Here is a 25497-nt window from a genome sequence, read left to right on the forward strand (position 1 = left end):
TGTCTCTCTCCTGTCTCCAGTCCAACGTGGCCCTGGTGTCCCCTCTGTTAATCTAGTGTCTCTCTCCTGTCTCCAGACCAACGTGGCCCTGGTGTCCCCTCTGTTGCGTCTGGACAATAACCACTGTCACATTGAGGAGAGTGAATACATCCTGAAGAAGGCCCACAAGTACAGCGAGCTCATCATCCTCTATGAGAAGAAGGGCCTGCATCAGAAAGGTAATGAGCACCATCACACCACCTCCTCCTCCATGCTTCAAAGGTAATGAGCACCATCACACCTCCTCCATGTTTCAAAGGTAATGAGCACCATCACACCTCCTCCTCCATGCTTCAAAGGTAATGAGCACCATCACACCACCACCTCCACCATACTTCAAAGGTAATGAGCACCATCACACCTCCTCCTCCATGTTTCAAAGGTAATGAGCACCATCACACCACCTCCTCTATGTTTCAAAGGTAATGAGCACCATCACACCTCCTCCTCCATGCTTCAAAGGTAATGAGCGTTGTCACTATGGCAACGTTTACACCGTCAGCTCATCATCCTCTATGAGAAGAAGGGCCCGCATCAGAAACAGAAATGAGCGTTGTCACTATGGCAGCGTTTACACAGGCAGCTCAAATCTGATCTTTTTTTTCTTCTTCTTCTTCTTCTCACTAATTGTTCTTTTGACCAATCAGATCAGCTCCCTTGACAATCATTGTGCTTCGTGTGTAAATGCAGCGTGTATCGACGCGAGACATAAGTCACAGAGTCCTGGGTATGTGGAGCAATAACTCTAACTACATATTAGTCATTTAGTAATTTAGTAATCACTCTTATCCAGAGTTAGAATTACTGCATTCAACTTGCATCGGTAAAACAACCACATACCAACCCCATCATTGTGGCTAAAACCTTCCGCAATAGCTGCTATCTACAACGTCTGTGCTAGTGAGAGTAGAAGACGGTGTTACACAGAGAGGATCTGTTGTTTCTGAGCATGAAGACGGACTGTCTGAAGGAAGGATCCCTCCCAGAGCTCTGCTCTCTGTGATGTGTCCTGTCTGAATGAAGGATCCCTCCCAGAGCTCTGCTCTCTGTGATGTGTCCTGTCTGAAGGAAGGATCCCTCCCAGAGCTCTGCTCTCTGTGATGTGTCCTGTCTGAAGGAAGGATCCCTCTCAGAGCTCTGCTCTCTGTGATGTGTCCTGTCTGAAGGAAGGATCCCTCCCAGAGCTCTGCTCTCTGTGATGTGTCCTGTCTGAAGGAAGGATCCCTCCCAGAGCTCTGCTCTCTGTGATGTGTCCTGTCTGAAGGAAGGATCCCTCCCAGAGCTCTGCTCTCTGTGATGTGTCCTGTCTGAAGGAAGGATCCCTCCCAGAGCTCTGCTCTCTGTGATGTGTCCTGTCTGAAGGAAGGATCCCTCCCAGAGCTCTGCTCTCTGTGATGTGTCCTGTCTGAAGGAAGGATCCCTCTCAGAGCTCTGCTCTCTGTGATGTGTCCTGTCTGAAGGAAGGATCCCTCCCAGAGCTCTGCTCTCTGTGATGTGTACTGTCTGAAGGAAGGATCCCTCCCAGAGCTATGCTCTCTGTGATGTGTCCTGTCTGAAGGAAGGATCCCTCTCAGAGCTCTGATCTCTGTGATGTGTCCTGTCTGAAGGAAGGATCCCTCTCAGAGCTCTGCTCTCTGTGATGTGTCCTGTCTGAAGGAAGGATCCCTCCCAGAGCTCTGCTCTCTGTGATGTGTCCTGTCTGAAGGAAGGATCCCTCCCAGAGCTCTGCTCTCTGTGATGTGTCCTGTCTGAATGAAGGATCCCTCCCAGAGCTCTGCTCTCTGTGATGTGTCCTGTCTGAAGGAAGGATCCCTCTCAGAGCTCTGATCTCTCTGTGGTGTGTCCTGTCTGAAGGAAGGATCCCTCCCAGATAAGCTCGGTGTCCCCATGGTTTGTCTCCCAGGACTGGAGGCTGGCCCACACCGTGGTTGGACAGTCATCCTCATACCTCTTAGATCATAGCTGTCTTTATGCTATTAGTGCTGGTTCTGGGCCAGGCCAGTGTGTTTTTAATCAGTCTGCCACAAGCTGTTGTAGTGATGTAATGCTGCTGAGGTTTCTGTGTGCTTCTCTCTCTCGCGTGCTCTCTCTCTCTCCGTCTCTCTCTCTGTTTCTCTCTCTCTCTCTCTCTCTCTCTGCCTCTCAATTCAATTCAATTCAAGGGGCTTTATTGGCATGGGAAACATGTGTTAACATTGCCAAAGCAAGTGAGGTAGATAATATACAAAAGTGAAATACACAATAAAAATTAACAGTAAACATTACACATACAGAAGTTTCAAAACAATAAAGACATGACAAATGTCATATTATATATATATACAGTGTTGTAACAATGTACAAATGGTTAAAGCACACAAGTTAAAATAAATAAACATAAATATGGGTTGTATTTACAATGGTGTTTGTTCTTCACTGGTTGCCCTTTTCTTGTGGCAACAGGTCACAAATCTTGCTGCTGTGATGGCACACTGTGGAATTTCACCCAGTAGATATGGGAGTTTATCAAAATTGGATTTGTTTTCGAATTCTTTGTGGATCTGTGTAATCTGAGGGAAATATGTCTCTCTAATATGGTCATACATTGGGCAGGAGGTTAGGAAGTGCAGCTCAGTTTCCACCTCATTTTGTGGGCAGTGAGCACATAGCCTGTCTTCTCTTGAGAGCCATGTCTGCCTACGGCGGCCTTTCTCAATAGCAAGGCTATGCTCACTGAGTCTGTACATAGTCAAAGCTTTCCTTAAGTTTGGGTCAGTCACAGTGGTCAGGTATTCTGCCACTGTGTACTCTCTGTTTAGGGCCAAATAGCATTCTAGTTTGCTCTGTTTTTTTGTTAATTCTTTCCAATGTGTCAAGTAATTATCTTTTTGTTTTCTCATGATTTGGTTGGGTCTAATTGTGCTGTTGTCCTGGGTCTCTGTGGGGTGTGTTTGTGTTTGTGAACAGAGCCCTAGGACCAGCTTGCTTAGGGGACACTTCTCCAGGTTCATCTCTCTGTAGGTGATGGCTTTGTTATGGAAGGTTTGGGAATCGCTTCCTTTTAGGTGGTTGTAGAATTTAACGGCTTTTTTCTGGATTTTGATAATTAGTGGGTATCGGCCTAATTCTGCTCTGCATGCATTATTTGGTGTTCTACGTTGTACACGGAGGATATTTTTGCAGAATTCTGCATGCAGAGTCTCAATTTGGTGTTTGTCCCATTTTGTGAAATCTTGGTTGGTGAGCGGACCCCAGACCTCACAACCATAAAGGGCAATGGGCTCTATGACTGATTCAAGTATTTTTAGCCAGATCCTAATTGGTATGTTGAAATTTATGTTCCTTTTGATGGCATAGAAGGCCCTTCTTGCCTTGTCTCTCAGATCGTTCACAGCTCTGTGGAAGCTACCTGTGGTGCTGATGTTTAGGCCGAGGTATGTATAGTTTTTTGTGTGCTCTAGGGCAACGGTGTCTAGATGGAATTTGTGGTCCTGGCGACTGGACCTTTTTTGGAACACCATTATTTTGGTCTTACTGAGATTTACTGTCAGGGCCCAGGTCTGACAGAATCTGTGCAGAAGATCTAGGTGCTGCTGTAGGCCCTCCTTGGTTGGTGACAGAAGCACCAGATCATCAGCAAACAGTAGACATTTAGACAACAGTAGACAACAGTAGACATTTGACTTCGGATTCTAGTAGGGTGAGACCGGGTGCTGCAGACTGTTCTAGTGCCCGCGCCAATTCGTTGATATATATGTTGAAGAGGGTGGGGCTTAAGCTGCATCCCTGTCTCACCCCACGACCCTGTGTGAAGAAATGTGTGTGTTTTTTGCCAATTTTAACCGCACACTTGTTGTTTGTGTACATGGATTTTATGATGTCGTATGTTTTACCCCCAACACCACTTTCCATCAATTTGTATAGCAGACCCTCATGCCAAATTGAGTCGAAGGCTTTTTTGAAATCAACAAAGCATGAGAAGACTTTGCCTTTGTTTTGGTTTGTTTGGTTGTCAATTAGGGTGTGTAGGGTGAATACATGGTCTGTTGTACGGTAATTTGGTAAAAAGCCAATTTGACATTTGCTCAGTACATTGTTTTCATTGAGGAAATGTACGAGTCTGCTGTTAATGATAATGCAGAGTATTTTCCCAAGGTTACTGTTGACGCATATTCCACGGTAGTTATTGGGGTCAAATTTGTCTCCACTTTTGTGGATTGGGGTGATCAGTCCTTGGTTCCAAATATTGGGGAAGATGCCAGAGCTAAGGACGATGTTAAAGAGTTTTAATATAGCCAATTGGAATTTGTTGTCTGTATATTTGATCATTTCATTAAGGATACCATCAACACCACAGGCCTTTTTGGGTTGGAGGGTTTTTATTTTGTCCTGTAACTCATTCAAGGTAATTGGAGAATCCAATGGGTTCTGGTAGTCTTTAATAGTTGATTCTAGGATTTGTATTTGATCATGTATATGTTTTTGTTCTTTATTCTTTGTTATAGAGCCAAAAAGATTGGAGAAGTGGTTTACCCATACATCTCCATTTTGGATAGATAATTCTTCGTGTTGTTGTTTGTTTAGTGTTTTCCAAATTTCCCAGAATTGGTTAGAGTCTATGGATTCTTCAATTACATTGAGCTGATTTCTGACGTGCTGTTCCTTCTTTTTCCGTAGTGTATTTCTGTATTGTTTTAGTGATTCACCATAGTGAAGGCGTAGACTCAGGTTTTCCGGGTCTCTATGTTTTTGGTTGGACAGGTTCTCTCTCTCTCTCTCTCTCTCTCTCTCTCTCTCTGTCTCTGTCTCTGTCTCTGTCTCTGTCTCTGTCTCTCTCTCTGTCTCTCTCTCTGTCTCTCTCTCTCTGTCTCTGTCTCTCTGTCTCTGTCTCTCTCTCTGTCTCTCTCTCTGTCTCTCTCTCTGTCTCTCTCTCTGTCTCTCTCTCTGTCTCTCTCTCTGTCTCTCTCTCTCTCTCTCTCTGTCTCTCTCTCTGCCTCTCTCTCTGTCTCTCCATTGGGAGTGTGTTCACCTGGATATTCAAGGACTTGTGGTTGTGCTAAGTGCTCAGTAGACCGTAATGATACTGTAACCTCAATCCTCCCCTGGTCTTGTAACTCACCTCGTGTGTGTTTCCATCTCCCAGCCCTACAGGTGTTGGATCAGTCCACCAAGGCTAACTCTCCCCTCTTCCTCCCCCAGCTCTACAGGTGTTGTTGGACCAGTCCACCAAGGCTAACTCTCCCCTCTTCCTCTCCCAGCCCTACAGGTGTTGTTGGACCAGTCCACCAAGGCTAACTCTTCCTCCCCCAGCTCTACAGGTGTTTTTGGACCAGTCCACCAAGGCTAACTCTCCCCTCTTCCTCTCCCAGCCCTACAGGTGTTGTTGGACCAGTCCACCAAGGCTAACTCTCCTCTCTTCCTCCCCCAGCCCTACAGGTGTTGTTGGATCAGTCCACCAAGGCTAACTCTCCCCTCTTCCTCCCCCAGCTCTACAGGTGTTGTTGGATCAGTCCACCAAGGCTAACTCTCCCCTCTTCCTCCCCCAGCCCTACAGGTGTTGGACCAGTCCACCAAGGCTAACTCTCCCCTCTTCCTCCCCCAGCCCTACAGGTGTTGTTGGATCAGTCCACCAAGGCTAACTCTCCCCTCTTCCTCCCCCAGCTCTACAGGTGTTGTTGGATCAGTCCACCAAGGCTAACTCTCCCCTCTTCCTCCCCCAGCCCTACAGGTGTTGGACCAGTCCACCAAGGCTAACTCTCCCCTCTTCCTCCCCCAGCTCTGCAGGTGTTGTTGGACCAGTCCACCAAGGCTAACTCTCCCCTCTTCCTCCCCCAGCTCTACAGGTGTTGTTGGACCAGTCCACCAAGGCTAACTCTCCCCTCTTCCTCCCCCAGCCCTACAGGTGTTGTTGGATCAGTCCACCAAGGCTAACTCTCCCCTCTTCCTCCCCCAGCTCTGCAGGTGTTGTTGGACCAGTCCACCAAGGCTAACTCTCCCCTCTTCCTCCCCCAGCCCTACAGGTGTTGTTGGACCAGTCCACCAAGGCTAACTCTCCCCTCTTCCTCCCCTGCAGGTGTTGTTGGATCAGTCCACCAAGGCTAACTCTCCCCTCTTCCTCCCCCAGCCCTACAGGTGTTGTTGGATCAGTCCACCAAGGCTAACTCTCCCCTCTTCCTCCCCTGCAGGTGTTGTTGGATCAGTCCACCAAGGCTAACTCTCCCCTCTTCCTCCCCCAGCCCTACAGGTGTTGTTGGACCAGTCCACCAAGGCTAACTCTCCCCTCTTCCTCTCCCAGCCCTGCAGGTGTTGTTGGATCAGTCCACCAAGGCTAACTCTCCCCTCTTCCTCTCCCAGCCCTACAGGTGTTGGATCAGTCCACCAAGGCTAACTCTCTCCTCTTCCTCTCCCAGCCCTACAGGTGTTGTTGGATCAGTCCACCAAGGCTAACTCTCCCCTCTTCCTCCCCCAGCCCTACAGGTGTTGTTGGACCAGTCCACCAAGGCTAACTCTCCCCTCTTCCTCCCCCAGCCCTACAGGTGTTGTTGGACCAGTCCACCAAGGCTAACTCTCCCCTCTTCCTCCCCTGCAGGTGTTGTTGGATCAGTCCACCAAGGCTAACTCTCCCCTCTTCCTCCCCCAGCCCTACAGGTGTTGTTGGATCAGTCCACCAAGGCTAACTCTCCCCTCTTCCTCCCCCAGCCCTACAGGTGTTGTTGGACCAGTCCACCAAGGCTAACTCTCCCCTCTTCCTCCCCCAGCCCTACAGGTGTTGTTGGATCAGTCCACCAAGGCTAACTCTCCTCTCTTCCTCCCCCAGCTCTACAGGTGTTGTTGGACCAGTCCACCAAGGCTAACTCTCCCCTCTTCCTCCCCCAGCCCTACAGGTGTTGTTGGATCAGTCCACCAAGGCTTACTCTCCTCTCTTCCTCCCCCAGCCCTACAGGTGTTGTTGGATCAGTCCACCAAGGCTAACTCTCCCCTAAAGGGGCATGAGAGGACTGTGCAGTACCTCCAGAGACTGGGTGAGCGTTTTTCCTCACACCACGTCAACACTGTTTTAAACAATCCAGAACTGACTGAGAGACATACAATAGGCTTTACAGACAGACAGATTAGTGTTTGACTGACAGAGAACACATGCACACACTTATAACACAACAACACCATAGAAATAACACATTACTGCTCTATAACTCTCCCACTCTCCTCTCTCTCTCCTCTCTCTCCTCTCTCTCTCCTCTGCTCAGGGATGGAGAATCTAGGCATCATCTTTGAGTTCTCTCCCTGGGTGTTGAAGATCTGTCCTGAAGACGGACTGAAGGTGAGACTGCCTCAATTCCAAAATCGGCCCCTTTCCCCCTAACCCCTGCACTCGATGGAGTCACACTCGTATGTGACGTGTTTAAACCTGCAGAATCGAGAGCCGCTCGGAGATCAGACAAAGGAATCAACAAATACATCAACTTCTAAACACCCTCTGACTGAAAATCAGAAAATTAGCACAGTATTTATATTGTCTCTCTCTGTCCCAGATCTTCACTGAGGACCTGACGGAGGTAGAGACCCTTCCCAGAGACAAGGTCCTGAACTTCCTGAGGGAGGGGTTTAAGGAGCTGGCTGTCCCCTACCTGGAACACATCATACACGTCTGGGAGGACACGGGACCTGAGTTCCATAACGTCCTCATTCAGCTGTACCTGGAGAGGGTCCAGGGGCTCATGAAGCAGTACCTCAACGCCCTGCCCGAGGGTAAGACCTACTACTACCAGTACTACTACTACTACCACTCACCACCAGCACAGTACTGATACATCTGTACCTGGAGAGGGTCCAGGGGCTCATGAAGCAGTACCTCAACTCCCTGCCTGAGGGTAAGACCTACTACTACTACTACTACTACTACTACTACTACTACTACTACTACTACTAGTACTACTAGTACTAGTACTAGTACTAGTACTACTACTACTACTGTCACTACCAGTACTGCTACTACTACTACTTCTATTACTATCATTACCAGTACTACTACTACTACTATCATTACCAGTACTACTACTACTACTACTATCATTACCAGTACTACTACTACTACTACTACTACTACTACTACTACTACTACTACCAGTTCTACTACTACCACTACTACCAGTACTACTACTACTACTACCAGTACTACTATCACTACTACTACTACTACTACTACTACCGTTACTATTACTACCAGTACTACTATCACTACTACTACTACTACTATTACTACCAGTACTACTACTACTGTCACTACCAGTACTGCTACTACTACTACTACTACTTCTACTACTAATACTACCAGTACTACTATCACTACTACTACTACTACTACCAGTACTACTACTACCACTACTACTACTATCACTACTACTACTACTACCGCTACTACTACTACTACCGCTACTACTACTACTATTTACTACTACTACCGCTACTACTACTACCAGTACTTCTACTACCACTACTACTACTATCACTACTACTACTACCAGTACTACTACTACCACTACTACTACTATCACTACTACTACTACTACCGCTACTACTACTACTATTTACTACTACTACCGCTACTACTACTACCAGTACTTCTACTACCACTACTACTACTATCACTACTACTACTACTACCAGTACTTCTACTACCAGTACTACTACTACTATCACTATTAGCACAGTACTGATACAACTAGAGGGTCCATGAACTCATGAAGCAGTCCCTCAACTCCCTGCCTGGGGGTCAGACCTGCCTGGGGGTCGGGCCTGCCTGGGGGTCGGACCTGCCTGGGGGTCGGACCTGCCTGGGGGTCGGGCCTGCCTGGGGGTCGGGCCTGCCTGGGGGTCGGGCCTGCCTGGGGGTCGGGCCTGCCTGGGGGTGACTATACACACGGATGGAGGCCTGTGGATAAGCCAGCAGTTATCAGCCAGTAGTGCTGAGTGATTAACCCAAATGTCGGATTGTTTTTCCTTTTTAAACAACTAATTGACTTACATCGGTTCAGTTCAGTTTGAATACCATTTCGGTATAAAAAAACTTCTGTTTGCTCAATGCGCTGCAGTTTCTCTAGAGATAAATCCTATAGATGCCCGAACTTTGCGATGTAGTAGGGAGTTGTAGTTTCTCTAGAGATAAATCCTATAGATGCCAGAACTGTGCGATGTAGTAGGGAGTTGTAGTTTCTCTAGAGATAAATCCTATAGATGCCAGAACTGTGCGATGTAGTAGGGAGTTGTAGTTTCTCTAGAGATAAATCCTATAGATGCCCGAACTGTGCGATGTAGTAGGGAGTTGTAGTTTCTCTAGAGATAAATCCTATAGATGCCGAACTGTGCGATGTAGTAGGGAGTTGTAGTTTCTCTAGAGATAAATCCTATAGATGCCCGAACTGTGCGATGTAGTAGGGAGTTGTAGTTTCTCTAGAGATAAATCCTATAAATGCCCGAACTGTGCGATGTAGTAGGGAGTTGTAGTTTCTCTAGAGATAAATCCTATAAATGCCCGAACTGTGCGATGTAGTAGGGAGTTGTAGTTTCTCTAGAGATAAATCCTATAAATGCCCGAACTGTGCGATGTAGTAGGGAGTTGTAGTTTCTCTAGAGATAAATCCTATAAATGCCCGAACTGTGCGATGTAGTAGGGAGTTGTAGTTTCTCTAGAGATAAATCCTATAAATGCCCGAACTGTGCGATGTAGTAGGGAGTTGTAGTTTCTCTAGAGATAAATCGATGCCCGAACTGTGCGATTGTAGTAGGGAGTTGTAGTTTCCAACAGACCAATATTCTACATAGTTTAGTGTGAAAAACGTGCTCGTTAACTACAATGATCATAATCCAATCGAGGCTACTTGTCCGGTCTCTGTGTGTTTTACGCCCACTACGTAAGGAACAGAAGAGTGCACGGTCAAGAAGGGACACAGAGAGAGCAGTTTCTTTTTGAGGTATTTCTACCTGGAAATACATGATCTACGTGATTGATAGTTGGCAGTCATAATAGTATGCCTTATTTACTTTGAACAACTACTAAAATAGTGATTTTTGTCAGACAGCAGCTCTATGGAGATGAAATGACCTGAATGACATAATCATAGTTTTCAAATATAACAAATGTAATATACACAACAACTGAAATATTTGATTAAAGTTAAGCAATGTGAATAACTGGTGGTTTAATAAGTGATCAGCAGTATTGGGAAGTCACTACCATCACGGGACTTTTAATTCATTGTTTTATTCAGTGTTACGGCATTCAACCCCCATAGTGCATTTCGTGTTTCCATTTTCTTGTTATTGAAACCGAAGTCGAACCTCGAAAAGCAGTAATCACTCAGCACTTTCTGCCAGAGTATCTTATTGGACTGACAAAACGGACAAAATACTTTTTGGAGTCCTGAGGAAAATCTAGTAAGGTAAAAATCTGTCGTTCTGCCCCTGAGCAAGACAGTTTAACCCACTGTTCCCCGGGCGCCGAAGACGTGGATGTTGATTAAAGGCAGCCCCACCGCACCTCTCTGATTCAGAGGGGTTGGGTTAAATGAGGAAGACACACACCTCTCTGATTCAGAGGGGTTGGGTTAAATGAGGAAGACACACCTCTCTGATTCAGAGGGGTTGGGTTAAATGAGGAAGACACACCTCTCTGATTCAGAGGGGTTGGGTTAAATGAGGAAGACACACCTCTCTGATTCAGAGGGGTTGGGTTAAATGAGGAAGACACACCTCTCTGATTCAGAGGGGTTAAATGAGGAAGACACACCTCTGATTCAGAGGGGTTGAGTTCAATGAGGAAGACACACCTCTCTGATTCAGAGGGGTTGGGTTAAATGAGGAAGACACATCTCTCTGATTCAGAGGGGTTGGGTTAAATGAGGAAGACACACCTCTCTGATTCAGAGGGGTTAAATGAGGAAGACACACCTCTCTGATTCAGAGGGGTTGGGTTAAATGAGGAAGACACACCTCTCTGATTCAGAGGGGTTGGGTTAAATGAGGAAGACACATCTCTCTGATTCAGAGGGGTTGGGTTAAATGAGGAAGACACACCTCTCTGATTCAGAAGGGTTGGGTTAAATGAGGAAGACACACCTCTCTGATTCAGAGGGGTTGGGTTAAATGAGGAAGACACACCTCTCTGATTCAGAGGGGTTGGGTTAAATGAGGAAGACACACCTCTCTGATTCAGAGGGGTTGGGTTAAATGAGGAAGACACACCTCTCTGATTCAGAGGGGTTAAATGAGGAAGACACACCTCTCTGATTCAGAGGGTTTGGGTTAAATGAGGAAGACACACCTCTCTGATTCAGAGGGGTTGGGTTAAATGAGGAAGACACATCTCTCTGATTCAGAGGGGTTGGGTTAAATGTGGAAGACACATTTCAGTTGTAAAACTGACTAGGTATCCCCCTTTACAACTGACTAGGTATCCCCCTTTACAACTGACTAGGTATCCCCCTTTACAACTGACTAGGTATCCCCCTTTACAACTGACTAGGTATCCCCCTTTACAACTGACTAGGTATCCCCCTTTACAACTGACTAGGTATCCCCCTTTCCAACTGACTAGGTATCCCCCTTTACAACTGACTAGGTATCCCCCTGTACAACTGACTAGGTACCCCCCTTTACAACTGACTAGGTATCCCCCTTTCCAACTGACTAGGTATCCCCCTTTCCAACTGACTAGGTATCCCCCTTTCCAACTGACTAGGTATCCCCCTTTATAACTGACTAGGTATCCCCCTTTACAACTGACTAGGTATCCCCCTTTACAACTGACTAGGTATCCCCCTTTACAACTGACTAGGTATCCCCCTTTACAACTGACTAGGTATCCCCCTTTACAACTGACTAGGTATCCCCCTTTACAACTGACTAGGTATCCCCCTGTACAACTGACTAGGTATCCCCCTGTACAACTGACTAGGTATCCCCCTTTACAACTGACTAGGTATCCCCCTTTACAACTGACTAGGTATCCCCCTTTACAACTGACTAGGTATCCCCCTTTACAACTGACTAGGTATCCCCCTTTACAACTGACTAGGTATCCCCCTTTACAACTGACTAGGTATCCCCCTTTACAACTGACTAGGTATCCCCCTTTACAACTGACTAGGTATCCCCCTTTACAACTGACTAGGTATCCCCCTGTACAACTGACTAGGTATCCCCCTTTACAACTGACTAGGTATCCCCCTGTACAACTGACTAGGTATCCCCCTGTACAACTGACTAGGTATCCCCCTTTACAACTGACTAGGTATCCCCCTTTACAACTGACTAGGTATCCCCCTGTACAACTGACTAGGTATCCCCCTGTACAACTGACTAGGTATCCCCCTTTACAACTGACTAGGTATCCTCCTAGCACCACAGGTGACTAGGTATTCCCCTTTACAACTGACTAGGTATCCCCCTTTACAACTGACTAGGTATCCCCCTGTACAACTGACTAGGTATCCCCCTGTACAACTGACTAGGTATCCCCCTTTACAACTGACTAGGTATCCCCCTGTACAACTGACTAGGTATCCCCCTTTACAACTGACTAGGTATCCCCCTGTACAACTGACTAGGTATCCCCCTTTACAACTGACTAGGTATCCCCCTTTACAACTGACTAGGTATCCCCCTTTACAACTGACTAGGTATCCCCCTTTTCAACTGACTAGGTATCCCCCTTTCCCTTTCCAACTGACTAGGTATCCCCCTTTACAACTGACTAGGTATCCCCCTTTCCCTTTACAACTGACTAGGTATCCCCCTTTACAACTGACTAGGTATCCCCCTGTACAACTGACTAGGTATCCCCCTTTACAACTGACTAGGTATCCCCCTTTACAACTGACTAGGTATCCCCCTTTACAACTGACTAGGTATCCCCCTTTCCAACTGACTAGGTATCCCCCTTTACAACTGACTAGGTATCCCCCTTTACAACTGACTAGGTATCCCCCTGTACAACTGACTAGGTATCCCCCTTTACAACTGACTAGGTATCCCCCTTTCCAACTGACTAGGTATCCCCCTTTCCCTTTACAACTGACTAGGTATCCCCCTTTACAACTGACTAGGTATCCCCCTTTACAACTGACTAGGTATCCCCCCCCCCTTTCCCTTTACAACTGAGTAGGTATCCCCCCCTTTCCCTTTACAACTGACTAGGTATCCCCCCCCTTTCCCTTTACAACTGACTAGGTATCCCCCCCCTTTCCCTTTACAACTGACTAGGTATCCCCCTTTTCCCTCCACAGCTGATATGTGATATTCTAATAGATCTATCTGTTCTGTCTTCCTGTAGGTGTTCCTGCAGTGGCTGCTGGGAAGGAGGAGGGGGACCTGGGAGAGTTCAGGAACAAGCTAGTGTGTTTCCTGGAGGTCTCTACCAGCTACGAACCAGGCCGACTCATCTCTGACTTCCCCTTCGATGGTGAGGATGGTTCCGGGTAGATTCAACAGTTATTGCTCTTCCTCCTGACTGGTTGCACCTGTAGTGATCTTATGCAGTCCTTTTGTGACTTCTTTCGTTGAAAGCACTGATTTTGTAATTCGCTCTGGATAAGGGAGTTTGTTTAGTATTCTAGCCTGGTTCCAGGCTATATGCTAGCCTCCGTGACCGTGTGCTCACCATGCCACTCGGTTGAAGATAACAAAGGTTATTAAGACAAGAGGATTGTGATATCCCAGAGGTCTTTGCGTGAATGAGGAACAATTCTTAACAATGGGACCAGCGATGCTAGTTAGCAACGACGCTGGTCTCATGAATCTGTTTTTTGAAACCTAACTTGTCTTTAGCCTTTGTATCTTCAACCTAGCCATGCCATTTGTCTGTCAGGTCTTCTGGAGGAGCGGGCCCTGCTGCTGGGTCGGATGGGGAAACATGAACAGGCCCTCTTCATCTACGTACACGTCCTGAAGGACACACACATGGCCAAGGAGTGAGTAGTACTACACACACACACACACACACACACACACACACACACACACACACACACACACACACACACACACACACACACATGGCCAAGGAGTGAGTAGTACTACACACACACACACACACACACACATGGCCAAGGAGTGAGTAGTACTATATACATACACACACACACACACACACACACACACACACACACACACACACACACACATGGCCAAGGAGTGAGTAGTACTATATACACACACACACACACACACAGCCTGTCGACAACCCTATGGATGAGTTAGTGGATGAGTTAGTGGGACGGCAGCCTGTCTCCCACTCAAACAACCCACCAGCCAGAAACAATAACATGCTGATTCAAAAAAACTGTAGAAATGTAGATATTTTTTAACCTAACTGTATTATGATTTCTCTCCAGGCGGTGTCTTAGCTGATGTTATTGTCAGTTATAATAATGCCACTTTGTGTTTCTCTCCCTTCAGGTACTGTCACCGGCATTATGACAAAGACACAGGCAGAAACAAAGATGTGAGTATCTCCCTCTGATTGACACGTGTTGAACTGGTACAGTAAGTAAGTATTACATGCAACTCAGGTGTACCTGGTGTACCTGTCTCTTAACCCCATGTTGTTATACAGGTGTACCTGTCTCTTAACCCCATGTTGTTATACAGGTGTACCTGTCTCTTAACCCCATGTTGTTATACAGGTGTACCTGTCTCTTAACCCCATGTTGTTATACAGGTGTACCTGTCTCTTAACCCCATGTTGTCATGTTGTTATACAGGTGTACCTGTCTCTTAACCCCATGTTGTTATACAGGTGTACCTGTCTCTTAACCCCATGTTGTTATACAGGTGTACCTGTCTCTTAACCCCATGTTGTTATACAGGTGTACCTGTCTCTTAACCCCATGTTGTTATACAGGTGTACCTGTCTCTTAACCCCATGTTGTTATACAGGTGTACCTGTCTCTTAACCCCATGTTGTTATACAGGTGTACCTGTCTCTTAACCCCATGTTGTCATACAGGTGTACCTGTCTCTTAACCCCATGTTGTTATACAGGTGTACCTGTCTCTTAACCCCATGTTGTCATACAGGTGTACCTGTCTCTTAACCCCATGTTGTCATGTTGTTATACAGGTGTACCTGTCTCTTAACCCCATGTTGTTATACAGGTGTACCTGTCTCTTAACCCCATGTTGTTATACAGGTGTACCTGTCTCTTAACCCCATGTTGTTATACAGGTGTACCTGTCTCTTAACCCCATGTTGTTATACAGGTGTACCTGTCTCTTAACCCCATGTTGTTATACAGGTGTACCTGTCTCTTAACCCCATGTTGTTATACAGGTGTACCTGTCTCTTAACCCCATGTTGTTATACAGGTGTACCTGTCTCTTAACCCCATGTTGTTATACAGGTGTACCTGTCTCTTAACCCCATGTTGTTATACAGGTGTACCTGTCTCTTAACCCCATGTTGTTATGTTGTTATACAGGTGTACCTGTCTCTTAACCCCATGTTGTTATACAGGTGTACCTGTCTCTTAACCCCATGTTGTCATGTTGTTATACAGGTGTACCTGTCTCTTAACCCCATGTTGTTATACAGGTGTACCTGTCTCTTAACCCCATGTTGTCATGTTGTTATACAGGTGTACCTGTCTCTTAACCCCATGTTGTTATACAGGTGTACCTGTCTCTTAACCCCATGTTGTCATGTTGTTATACAGGTGTACCTGTCTCTTAACCCCATGTTGTTATACAGGTGTACCTGTCTCTTAACCCCATGTTGTTATACAGGTGTACCTGTCTCTTAACCCCATGTTGTTATACAGGTGTACCTGTCTCTTAACCCCATGTTGTTATACAGGTGTACCTGTCTCTTAACCCCATGTTGTTATACAGGTGTACCTGTCTCTTAACCCCATGTTGTTATACAGGTGTACCTGTCTCTTAACCCCATGTTGTCATACAGGTGTACCTGTCTCTTAACCCCATGTTGTTATACAGGTGTACCTGTCTCTTAACCCCATGTTGTCATACAGGTGTACCTGTCTCTTAACCCCATGTTGTCATGTTGTTATACAGGTGTACCTGTCTCTTAACCCCATGTTGTTATACAGGTGTACCTGTCTCTTAACCCCATGTTGTTATACAGGTGTACCTGTCTCTTAACCCCATGTTGTTATACAGGTGTACCTGTCTCTTAACCCCATGTTGTTATACAGGTGTACCTGTCTCTTAACCCCATGTTGTTATACAGGTGTACCTGTCTCTTAACCCCATGTTGTTATACAGGTGTACCTGTCTCTTAACCCCATGTTGTTATACAGGTGTACCTGTCTCTTAACCCCATGTTGTTATACAGGTGTACCTGTCTCTTAACCCCATGTTGTTATACAGGTGTACCTGTCTCTTAACCCCATGTTGTTATGTTGTTATACAGGTGTACCTGTCTCTTAACCCCATGTTGTTATACAGGTGTACCTGTCTCTTAACCCCATGTTGTTATGTTGTTATACAGGTGTACCTGTCTCTTAACCCCATGTTGTTATACAGGTGTACCTGTCTCTTAACCCCATGTTGTTATACAGGTGTACCTGTCTCTTAACCCCATGTTGTTATACAGGTGTACCTGTCTCTGCTGCGCATGTATTTGTCCCCTCCTGATGTCCACTGCCTTGGACCAATCAAAATGGAGCTGTCGGAGCCACAGGCCAATCTAAAGGCTGCTCTACACGTGCTGGAGCTGCACCACAGCAAGCTGAATACCGCTAAGGTAGACTGCACCACAGCACGCTGAATACCACTAAGGGTAGACTGCACCACAACACGCTGAATACCACTAAGGTAGACTGCACCACAACACTCTGAATACTGAATACCGCTAAGGTAGACTGCACCACAACACTCTGAATACCACTAAGGTAGACTGCACCACAGCAAGCTGAATACCACTAAGGTAGACTGCACCACAACACGCTGAATACCACTAAGGTAGACTGCACCACAGCACGCTGAATACCACTAAGGTAGACTGCACCACAACACGCTGAATACCACTAAGGTAGACTGCACCACAACACTCTGAATACCACTAAGGTAGACTGCACCACAGCACGCCGAATACCACTAAGGTAGACTGCACCACAGCAAGCTGAATACCACTAAGGTAGACTGCACCACAACACAGCATGCTGAATACCACTAAGGTAGACTGCACCACAACACTCTGAATACCACTTAGGTAGACTGCACCACAACACTCTGAATACCACTAAGGTAGACTGCACCACAGCATGCTGAATACCACTAAGGTAGACTGCACCACAACACGCTGAATACCACTAAGGTAGACTGCACCACAACACTCTGAATACCACTAAGGTAGACTGCACCACAGCACGCTGAATACCACTAAGGTAGACTGCACCACAGCACTCTGAATACCACTAAGGTAGACTGCACCACAACACTCTGAATACCACTAAGGTAGACTGCACCACAACACTCTGAATACCACTAAGGTAGACTGCACCACAGCATGCTGAATACCACTAAGGTAGACTGCACCACAGCACGGTGAATACCACTTAGGTAGACTGCACCACAACACTCTGAATACCACTAAGGTAGACTGCACCACAGCACGCTGAATACCACTAAGGTAGACTGCACCACAACACTCTGAATACCACTAAGGTAGACTGCACCACAACACTCTGAATACCACTAAGGTAGACTGCACCACAACACTCTGAATACCACTAAGGTAGACTGCACCACAGCACTCTGAATACCACTAAGGTAGACTGCACCACAACACTCTGAATACCACTAAGGTAGACTGCACCACAGCACTCTGAATACCACTAAGGTAGACTGCACCACAACACTCTGAATACCACTAAGGTAGACTGCACCACAACACTCTGAATACCACTAAGGTAGACTGCACCACAACACTCTGAATACCACTAAGGTAGACTGCACCACAGCACGCTGAATACCACTAAGGTAGACTGCACCACAACACGCTGAATACCACAAAGGTAGACTGCACCACAACACTCTGAATACCACTAAGGTAGACTGCACCACAACACTCTGAATACCACTAAGGTAGACTGCACCACAGCACGCTGAATACCACTAAGGTAGACTGCACCACAACACTCTGAATACCACTAAGGTAGACTGCACCACAACACTCTGAATACCACTAAGGTAGACTGCACCACAGCACGCTGAATACCACTAAGGTAGACTGCACCACAACACTCTGAATACCACTAAGGTAGACTGCACCCCAACACTCTGAATATCACTAAGGTAGACTGCACCACAACACGCTGAATACCACTAAGGTAGACTGCACCACAACACTCTGAATACCACTAAGGTAGACTGCACCACAACACTCTGAATACCACTAAGGTAGACTGCACCACAGCACGCTGAATACCATTAAGGTAGACTGCACCACAACACTCTGAATACCACTAAGGTAGACTGCACCACAACACTCTGAATACCACTAAGGTAGACTGCACCACAGCACGCTGAATACCACTAAGGTAGACTGCACCACAACACTCTGAATACCACTAAGGTAGACTGCACCACAGCACTCTGAATACCACTAAGGTAGACTGCACCACAACACGCTGAATACCACTAAGGTAGACTGCACCACAGCACTCTGAATACCACTAAGATAGACTGCACCACAACACTCTGAATACCACTTAGGTAGACTGCACCACAACACTCTGAATACCACTAAGGTAGACTGCACCACAGCACGCTGAATACCACTAAGGTAGACTGCACCACAACACTCTGAATACCACTAAGGTAGACTGCACCACAGCACGCTGAATACCACTAAGGTAGACTGCACCACAGCAAGCTGAATACCACTAAGGTAGACTGCACCACAACACAGCATGCTGAATACCACTAAGGTAGACTGCACCACAACACTCTGAATACCACTTAGGTAGACTGCACCACAACACTCTGAATACCACTAAGGTAGACTGCACCACAGCATGCTGAATACCACTAAGGTAGAATGCACCACAGCAAGCTGAATACCACTAAGGTAGACTGCACCACAACACGCTGAATACCACTAAGGTAGACTGCACCACAGCACGCTGAATACCACTAAGGTAGACTGCACCACAACACGCTGAATACCACTAAGGTAGACTGCACCACAACACTCTGAATACCACTAAGGTAGACTGCACCACAGCACGCCGAATACCACTAAGGTAGACTGCACCACAGCAAGCTGAATACCACTAAGGTAGACTGCACCACAACACAGCATGCTGAATACCACTAAGGTAGACTGCACCACAACACTCTGAATACCACTTAGGTAGACTGCACCACAACACTCTGAATACCACTAAGGTAGACTGCACCACAGCATGCTGAATACCACTAAGGTAGACTGCACCACAACACGCTGAATACCACTAAGGTAGACTGCACCACAACACTCTGAATACCACTAAGGTAGACTGCACCACAGCACGCTGAATACCACTAAGGTAGACTGCACCACAACACTCTGAATACCACTAAGGTAGACTGCACCACAACACTCTGAATACCACTAAGGTAGACTGCACCACAACACTCTGAATACCACTAAGGTAGACTGCACCACAGCATGCTGAATACCACTAAGGTAGACTGCACCACAGCACGGTGAATACCACTTAGGTAGACTGCACCACAACACTCTGAATACCACTAAGGTAGACTGCACCACAGCACGCTGAATACCACTAAGGTAGACTGCACCACAACACTCTGAATACCACTAAGGTAGACTGCACCACAACACTCTGAATACCACTAAGGTAGACTGCACCACAACACTCTGAATACCACTAAGGTAGACTGCACCACAGCACTCTGAATACCACTAAGGTAGACTGCACCACAACACGCTGAATACCACTAAGGTAGACTGCACCACAGCACTCTGAATACCACTAAGATAGACTGCACCACAACACTCTGAATACCACTAAGGTAGACTGCACCACAACACTCTGAATACCACTAAGGTAGACTGCACCACAACACTCTGAATACCACTAAGGTAGACTGCACCACAGCACGCTGAATACCACTAAGGTAGACTGCACCACAACACGCTGAATACCACAAAGGTAGACTGCACCACAACACTCTGAATACCACTAAGGTAGACTGCACCACAACACTCTGAATACCACTAAGGTAGACTGCACCACAGCACGCTGAATACCACTAAGGTAGACTGCACCACAACACTCTGAATACCACTAAGGTAGACTGCACCACAACACTCTGAATACCACTAAGGTAGACTGCACCACAGCACGCTGAATACCACTAAGGTAGACTGCACCACAACACTCTGAATACCACTAAGGTAGACTGCACCACAGCACTCTGAATACCACTAAGGTAGACTGCACCACAACACTCTGAATACCACTAAGGTAGACTGCACCACAGCACTCTGAATACCACTAAGGTAGACTGCACCACAACACTCTGAATACCACTAAGGTAGACTGCACCACAACACTCTGAATACCACTAAGGTAGACTGCACCACAACACTCTGAATACCACTAAGGTAGACTGCACCACAACACAGCATGCTGAATACCACTAAGGTAGACTGCACCACAACACTCTGAATACCACTTAGGTAGACTGCACCACAACACTCTGAATACCACTAAGGTAGACTGCACCACAGCATGCTGAATACCACTAAGGTAGACTGCACCACAGCACGCTGAATACCACTAAGGGTAGACTGCACCACAACACGCTGAATACCACTAAGGGTAGACTGCACCACAACACGCTGAATACCACTAAGGTAGACTGCACCACAGCACTCTGAATACCACTAAGGTAGACTGCACCACAGCAAGCTGAATACCGCTAAGGTAGACTGCACCACAGCACCGCTGAATACCACTAAGGTAGACTGCACCACAACACTCTGAATACCACTAAGGTAGACTGCACCACAGCAAGCTGAATACCACTAAGGTAGACTGCACCACAACACGCTGAATACCACTAAGGTAGACTGCACCACAGCACGCTGAATACCACTAAGGTAGACTGCACCACAACACGCTGAATACCACTAAGGTAGACTGCACCACAACACTCTGAATACCACTAAGGTAGACTGCACCACAGCACGCCGAATACCACTAAGGTAGACTGCACCACAGCAAGCTGAATACCACTTAGGTAGACTGCACCACAACACTCTGAATACCACTAAGGTAGACTGCACCACAGCATGCTGAATACCACTAAGGTAGACTGCACCACAACACGCTGAATACCACTAAGGTAGACTGCACCACAACACTCTGAATACCACTAAGGTAGACTGCACCACAGCACGCTGAATACCACTAAGGTAGACTGCACCACAACACTCTGAATACCACTAAGGTAGACTGCACCACAACACTCTGAATACCACTAAGGTAGACTGCACCACAACACTCTGAATACCACCAAGGTAGACTGCACCACAGCATGCTGAATACCACTAAGGTAGACTGCACCACAGCACGGTGAATACCACTTAGGTAGACTGCACCACAACACTCTGAATACCACTAAGGTAGACTGCACCACAGCACGCTGAATACCACTAAGGTAGACTGCACCACAACACTCTGAATACCACTAAGGTAGACTGCACCACAACACTCTGAATACCACTAAGGTAGACTGCACCACAACACTCTGAATACCACTAAGGTAGACTGCACCACAGCACTCTGAATACCACTAAGGTAGACTGCACCACAACACTCTGAATACCACTAAGGTAGACTGCACCACAGCACTCTGAATACCACTAAGGTAGACTGCACCACAACACTCTGAATACCACTAAGGTAGACTGCACCACAACACTCTGAATACCACTAAGGTAGACTGCACCACAACACTCTGAATACCACTAAGGTAGACTGCACCACAGCACGCTGAATACCACTAAGGTAGACTGCACCACAACACGCTGAATACCACAAAGGTAGACTGCACCACAACACTCTGAATACCACTAAGGTAGACTGCACCACAACACTCTGAATACCACTAAGGTAGACTGCACCACAGCACGCTGAATACCACTAAGGTAGACTGCACCACAACACTCTGAATACCACTAAGGTAGACTGCACCACAACACTCTGAATACCACTAAGGTAGACTGCACCACAGCACGCTGAATACCACTAAGGTAGACTGCACCACAACACTCTGAATACCACTAAGGTAGACTGCACCCCAACACTCTGAATATCACTAAGGTAGACTGCACCACAACACGCTGAATACCACTAAGGTAGACTGCACCACAACACTCTGAATACCACTAAGGTAGACTGCACCACAACACTCTGAATACCACTAAGGTAGACTGCACCACAGCACGCTGAATACCATTAAGGTAGACTGCACCACAACACTCTGAATACCACTAAGGTAGACTGCACCACAACACTCTGAATACCACTAAGGTAGACTGCACCACAGCACGCTGAATACCACTAAGGTAGACTGCACCACAACACTCTGAATACCACTAAGGTAGACTGCACCACAGCACTCTGAATACCACTAAGGTAGACTGCACCACAACACGCTGAATACCACTAAGGTAGACTGCACCACAGCACTCTGAATACCACTAAGATAGACTGCACCACAACACTCTGAATACCACTTAGGTAGACTGCACCACAACACTCTGAATACCACTAAGGTAGACTGCACCACAGCACGCTGAATACCACTAAGGTAGACTGCACCACAACACTCTGAATACCACTAAGGTAGACTGCACCACAGCACGCTGAATACCACTAAGGTAGACTGCACCACAGCAAGCTGAATACCACTAAGGTAGACTGCACCACAACACAGCATGCTGAATACCACTAAGGTAGACTGCACCACAACACTCTGAATACCACTTAGGTAGACTGCACCACAACACTCTGAATACCACTAAGGTAGACTGCACCACAGCACGATGAATACCACTAAGGTAGACTGCACCACAACACTCTGAATACCACTAAGGTAGACTGCACCACAACACTCTGAATACCACTAAGGTAGACTGCACCACAGCACGCTGAATACCACTAAGGTAGACTGCACCACAACACTCTGAATACCACTAAGGTAGACTGCACCCCAACACTCTGAATATCACTAAGGTAGACTGCACCACAACACGCTGAATACCACTAAGGTAGACTGCACCACAACACTCTGAATACCACTAAGGTAGACTGCACCACAACACTCTGAATACCACTAAGGTAGACTGCACCACAGCACGCTGAATACCATTAAGGTAGACTGCACCACAACACTCTGAATACCACTAAGGTAGACTGCACCACAACACTCTGAATACCACTAAGGTAGACTGCACCACAGCACACTGAATACCACTAAGGTAGACTGCACCACAACACTCTGAATACCACTAAGGTAGACTGCACCACAGCACTCTGAATACCACTAAGGTAGACTGCACCACAACACGCTGAATACCACTAAGGTAGACTGCACCACAGCACTCTGAATACCACTAAGATAGACTGCACCACAACACTCTGAATACCACTTAGGTAGACTGCACCACAACACTCTGAATACCACTAAGGTAGACTGCACCACAGCACGCTGAATACCACTAAGGTAGACTGCACCACAACACTCTGAATACCACTAAGGTAGACTGCACCACAGCACTCTGAATACCACTAAGGTAGACTGCACCACAGCAAGCTGAATACCACTAAGGTAGACTGCACCACAACACAGCACTCTGAATACCACTAAGGTAGACTGCACCACAGCACTCTGAATACCACTAAGGTAGACTGCACCACAACACAGCATGCTGAATACCACTAAGGTAGACTGCACCACAGCATGCTGAATACCACTAAGGTAGACCGCACCACAGCATGCTGAATACCACTAAGGTAGACTGCACCACAGCATGCTGAATACCACTAAGGTAGACTGCACCACAACACTCTGAATACCACTAAGGTAGACTGCACCACAGCATGCTGAATACCACTAAGGTAGACTGCACCACAGCACGGTGAATACCACTTAGGTAGACTGCACCACAACACTCTGAATACCACTAAGGTAGACTGCACCACAGCATGCTGAATACCACTAAGGTAGACTGCACCACAGCATGCTGAATACCACTAAGGTAGACCGCACCACAGCATGCTGAATACCACTAAGGTAGACCGCACCACAGCATGCTGAATACCACTAAGGTAGACCGCACCACAGCATGCTGAATACCACTAAGGTAGACTGCACCACAGCACTCTGAATACCACTAAGGTAGACTGCACCACAGCACTCTGAATACCACTAAGGTAGACTGCACCACAACACTCTGAATACCACTAAGGTAGACTGCACCACAACACTCTGAATACCACTAAGGTAGACTGCACCACAGCACTCTGAATACCACTAAGGTAGACTGCACCACAACACTCTGAATACCACTAAGGTAGACTGCACCACAGCACTCTGAATACCACTAAGGTAGACTGCACCACAACACTCTGAATACCACTAAGGTAGACTGCACCACAACACTCTGAATACCACTAAGGTAGACTGCACCACAACACTCTGAATACCACTAAGGTAGACTGCACCACAACACTCTGAATACCACTAAGGTAGACTGCACCACAACACTCTGAATACCACTAAGGTAGACTGCACCACAACACTCTGAATACCACTAAGGTAGACTGCACCACAACACTCTGAATACCACTAAGGTAGACTGCACCACAACACTCTGAATACCACTAAGTTAGACTGCACCACAACACTCTGAATACCACTAAGGTAGACTGCACCACAACACTCTGAATACCACTAAGGTAGACTGCAGGTTTCTGTATCAGTGCTGTATCAATGTGGTGTTGGGCAGCACCAGAGCTCTGAGTTGTGGGTTTATGAACAGGTTTCTGTAACCTGTACGGTGGTTCTGCTCTCCTCTCTCTTACTGAGTTTTAATGTGGCTCTGCTTTCATTTCCCCTGGCTCAGCTCCCAGAGTCTGTCTTGCTAAGAGAGGGGGAGAGAGCACGGAGGGGGAGATGGAGAGGGAGATGGAGAGGGAGATGGAGAGGGAGATGGAGGGGGAGAGGAGGCGGAGGGGAGATGGAGGGGAGAGGGAGCGGAGGGGGAGCGAGCACGGAGGGGAGGGGGAGCGGAGGGGGAGAGAGAGCACGGAGGGGAGGGGGAGCGGAGGGGGAGAGAGAGCACGGAGGGGAGGGGGAGCGGAGGGGGAGCGAGCACGGAGGGGAGGGGGAGCGGAGGGGGAGAGAGAGCACGGAGGGGAGGGGGAGGGATCCCCTGTGGAAG

At 47.1% G+C, this 25497-nt stretch overlaps 1 protein-coding gene across 2 annotated transcripts in view; it reads left to right on the top strand.

The window, feature by feature from the left end:
• The window catches only part of LOC139554049 (vam6/Vps39-like protein), a 75087-nt gene that overhangs the window by 41622 nt on the left and 7968 nt on the right, over nt 1-25497 (top strand). For both annotated transcript variants that reach the window (XM_071366964.1, XM_071366965.1), the window contains exons 14-21: nt 77-218; nt 6954-7040; nt 7266-7339; nt 7551-7767; nt 13349-13477; nt 13883-13985; nt 14473-14518; nt 16627-16776. In XM_071366964.1, coding sequence (XP_071223065.1) covers nt 77-218; nt 6954-7040; nt 7266-7339; nt 7551-7767; nt 13349-13477; nt 13883-13985; nt 14473-14518; nt 16627-16776 — 948 coding nt within the window. The remainder of the gene's footprint in view (nt 1-76; nt 219-6953; nt 7041-7265; nt 7340-7550; nt 7768-13348; nt 13478-13882; nt 13986-14472; nt 14519-16626; nt 16777-25497) is intronic.

Source organism: Salvelinus alpinus, chromosome 25, assembly GCF_045679555.1.
Source record: "Salvelinus alpinus chromosome 25, SLU_Salpinus.1, whole genome shotgun sequence".
Taxonomy (NCBI): domain Eukaryota; kingdom Metazoa; phylum Chordata; class Actinopteri; order Salmoniformes; family Salmonidae; genus Salvelinus; species Salvelinus alpinus.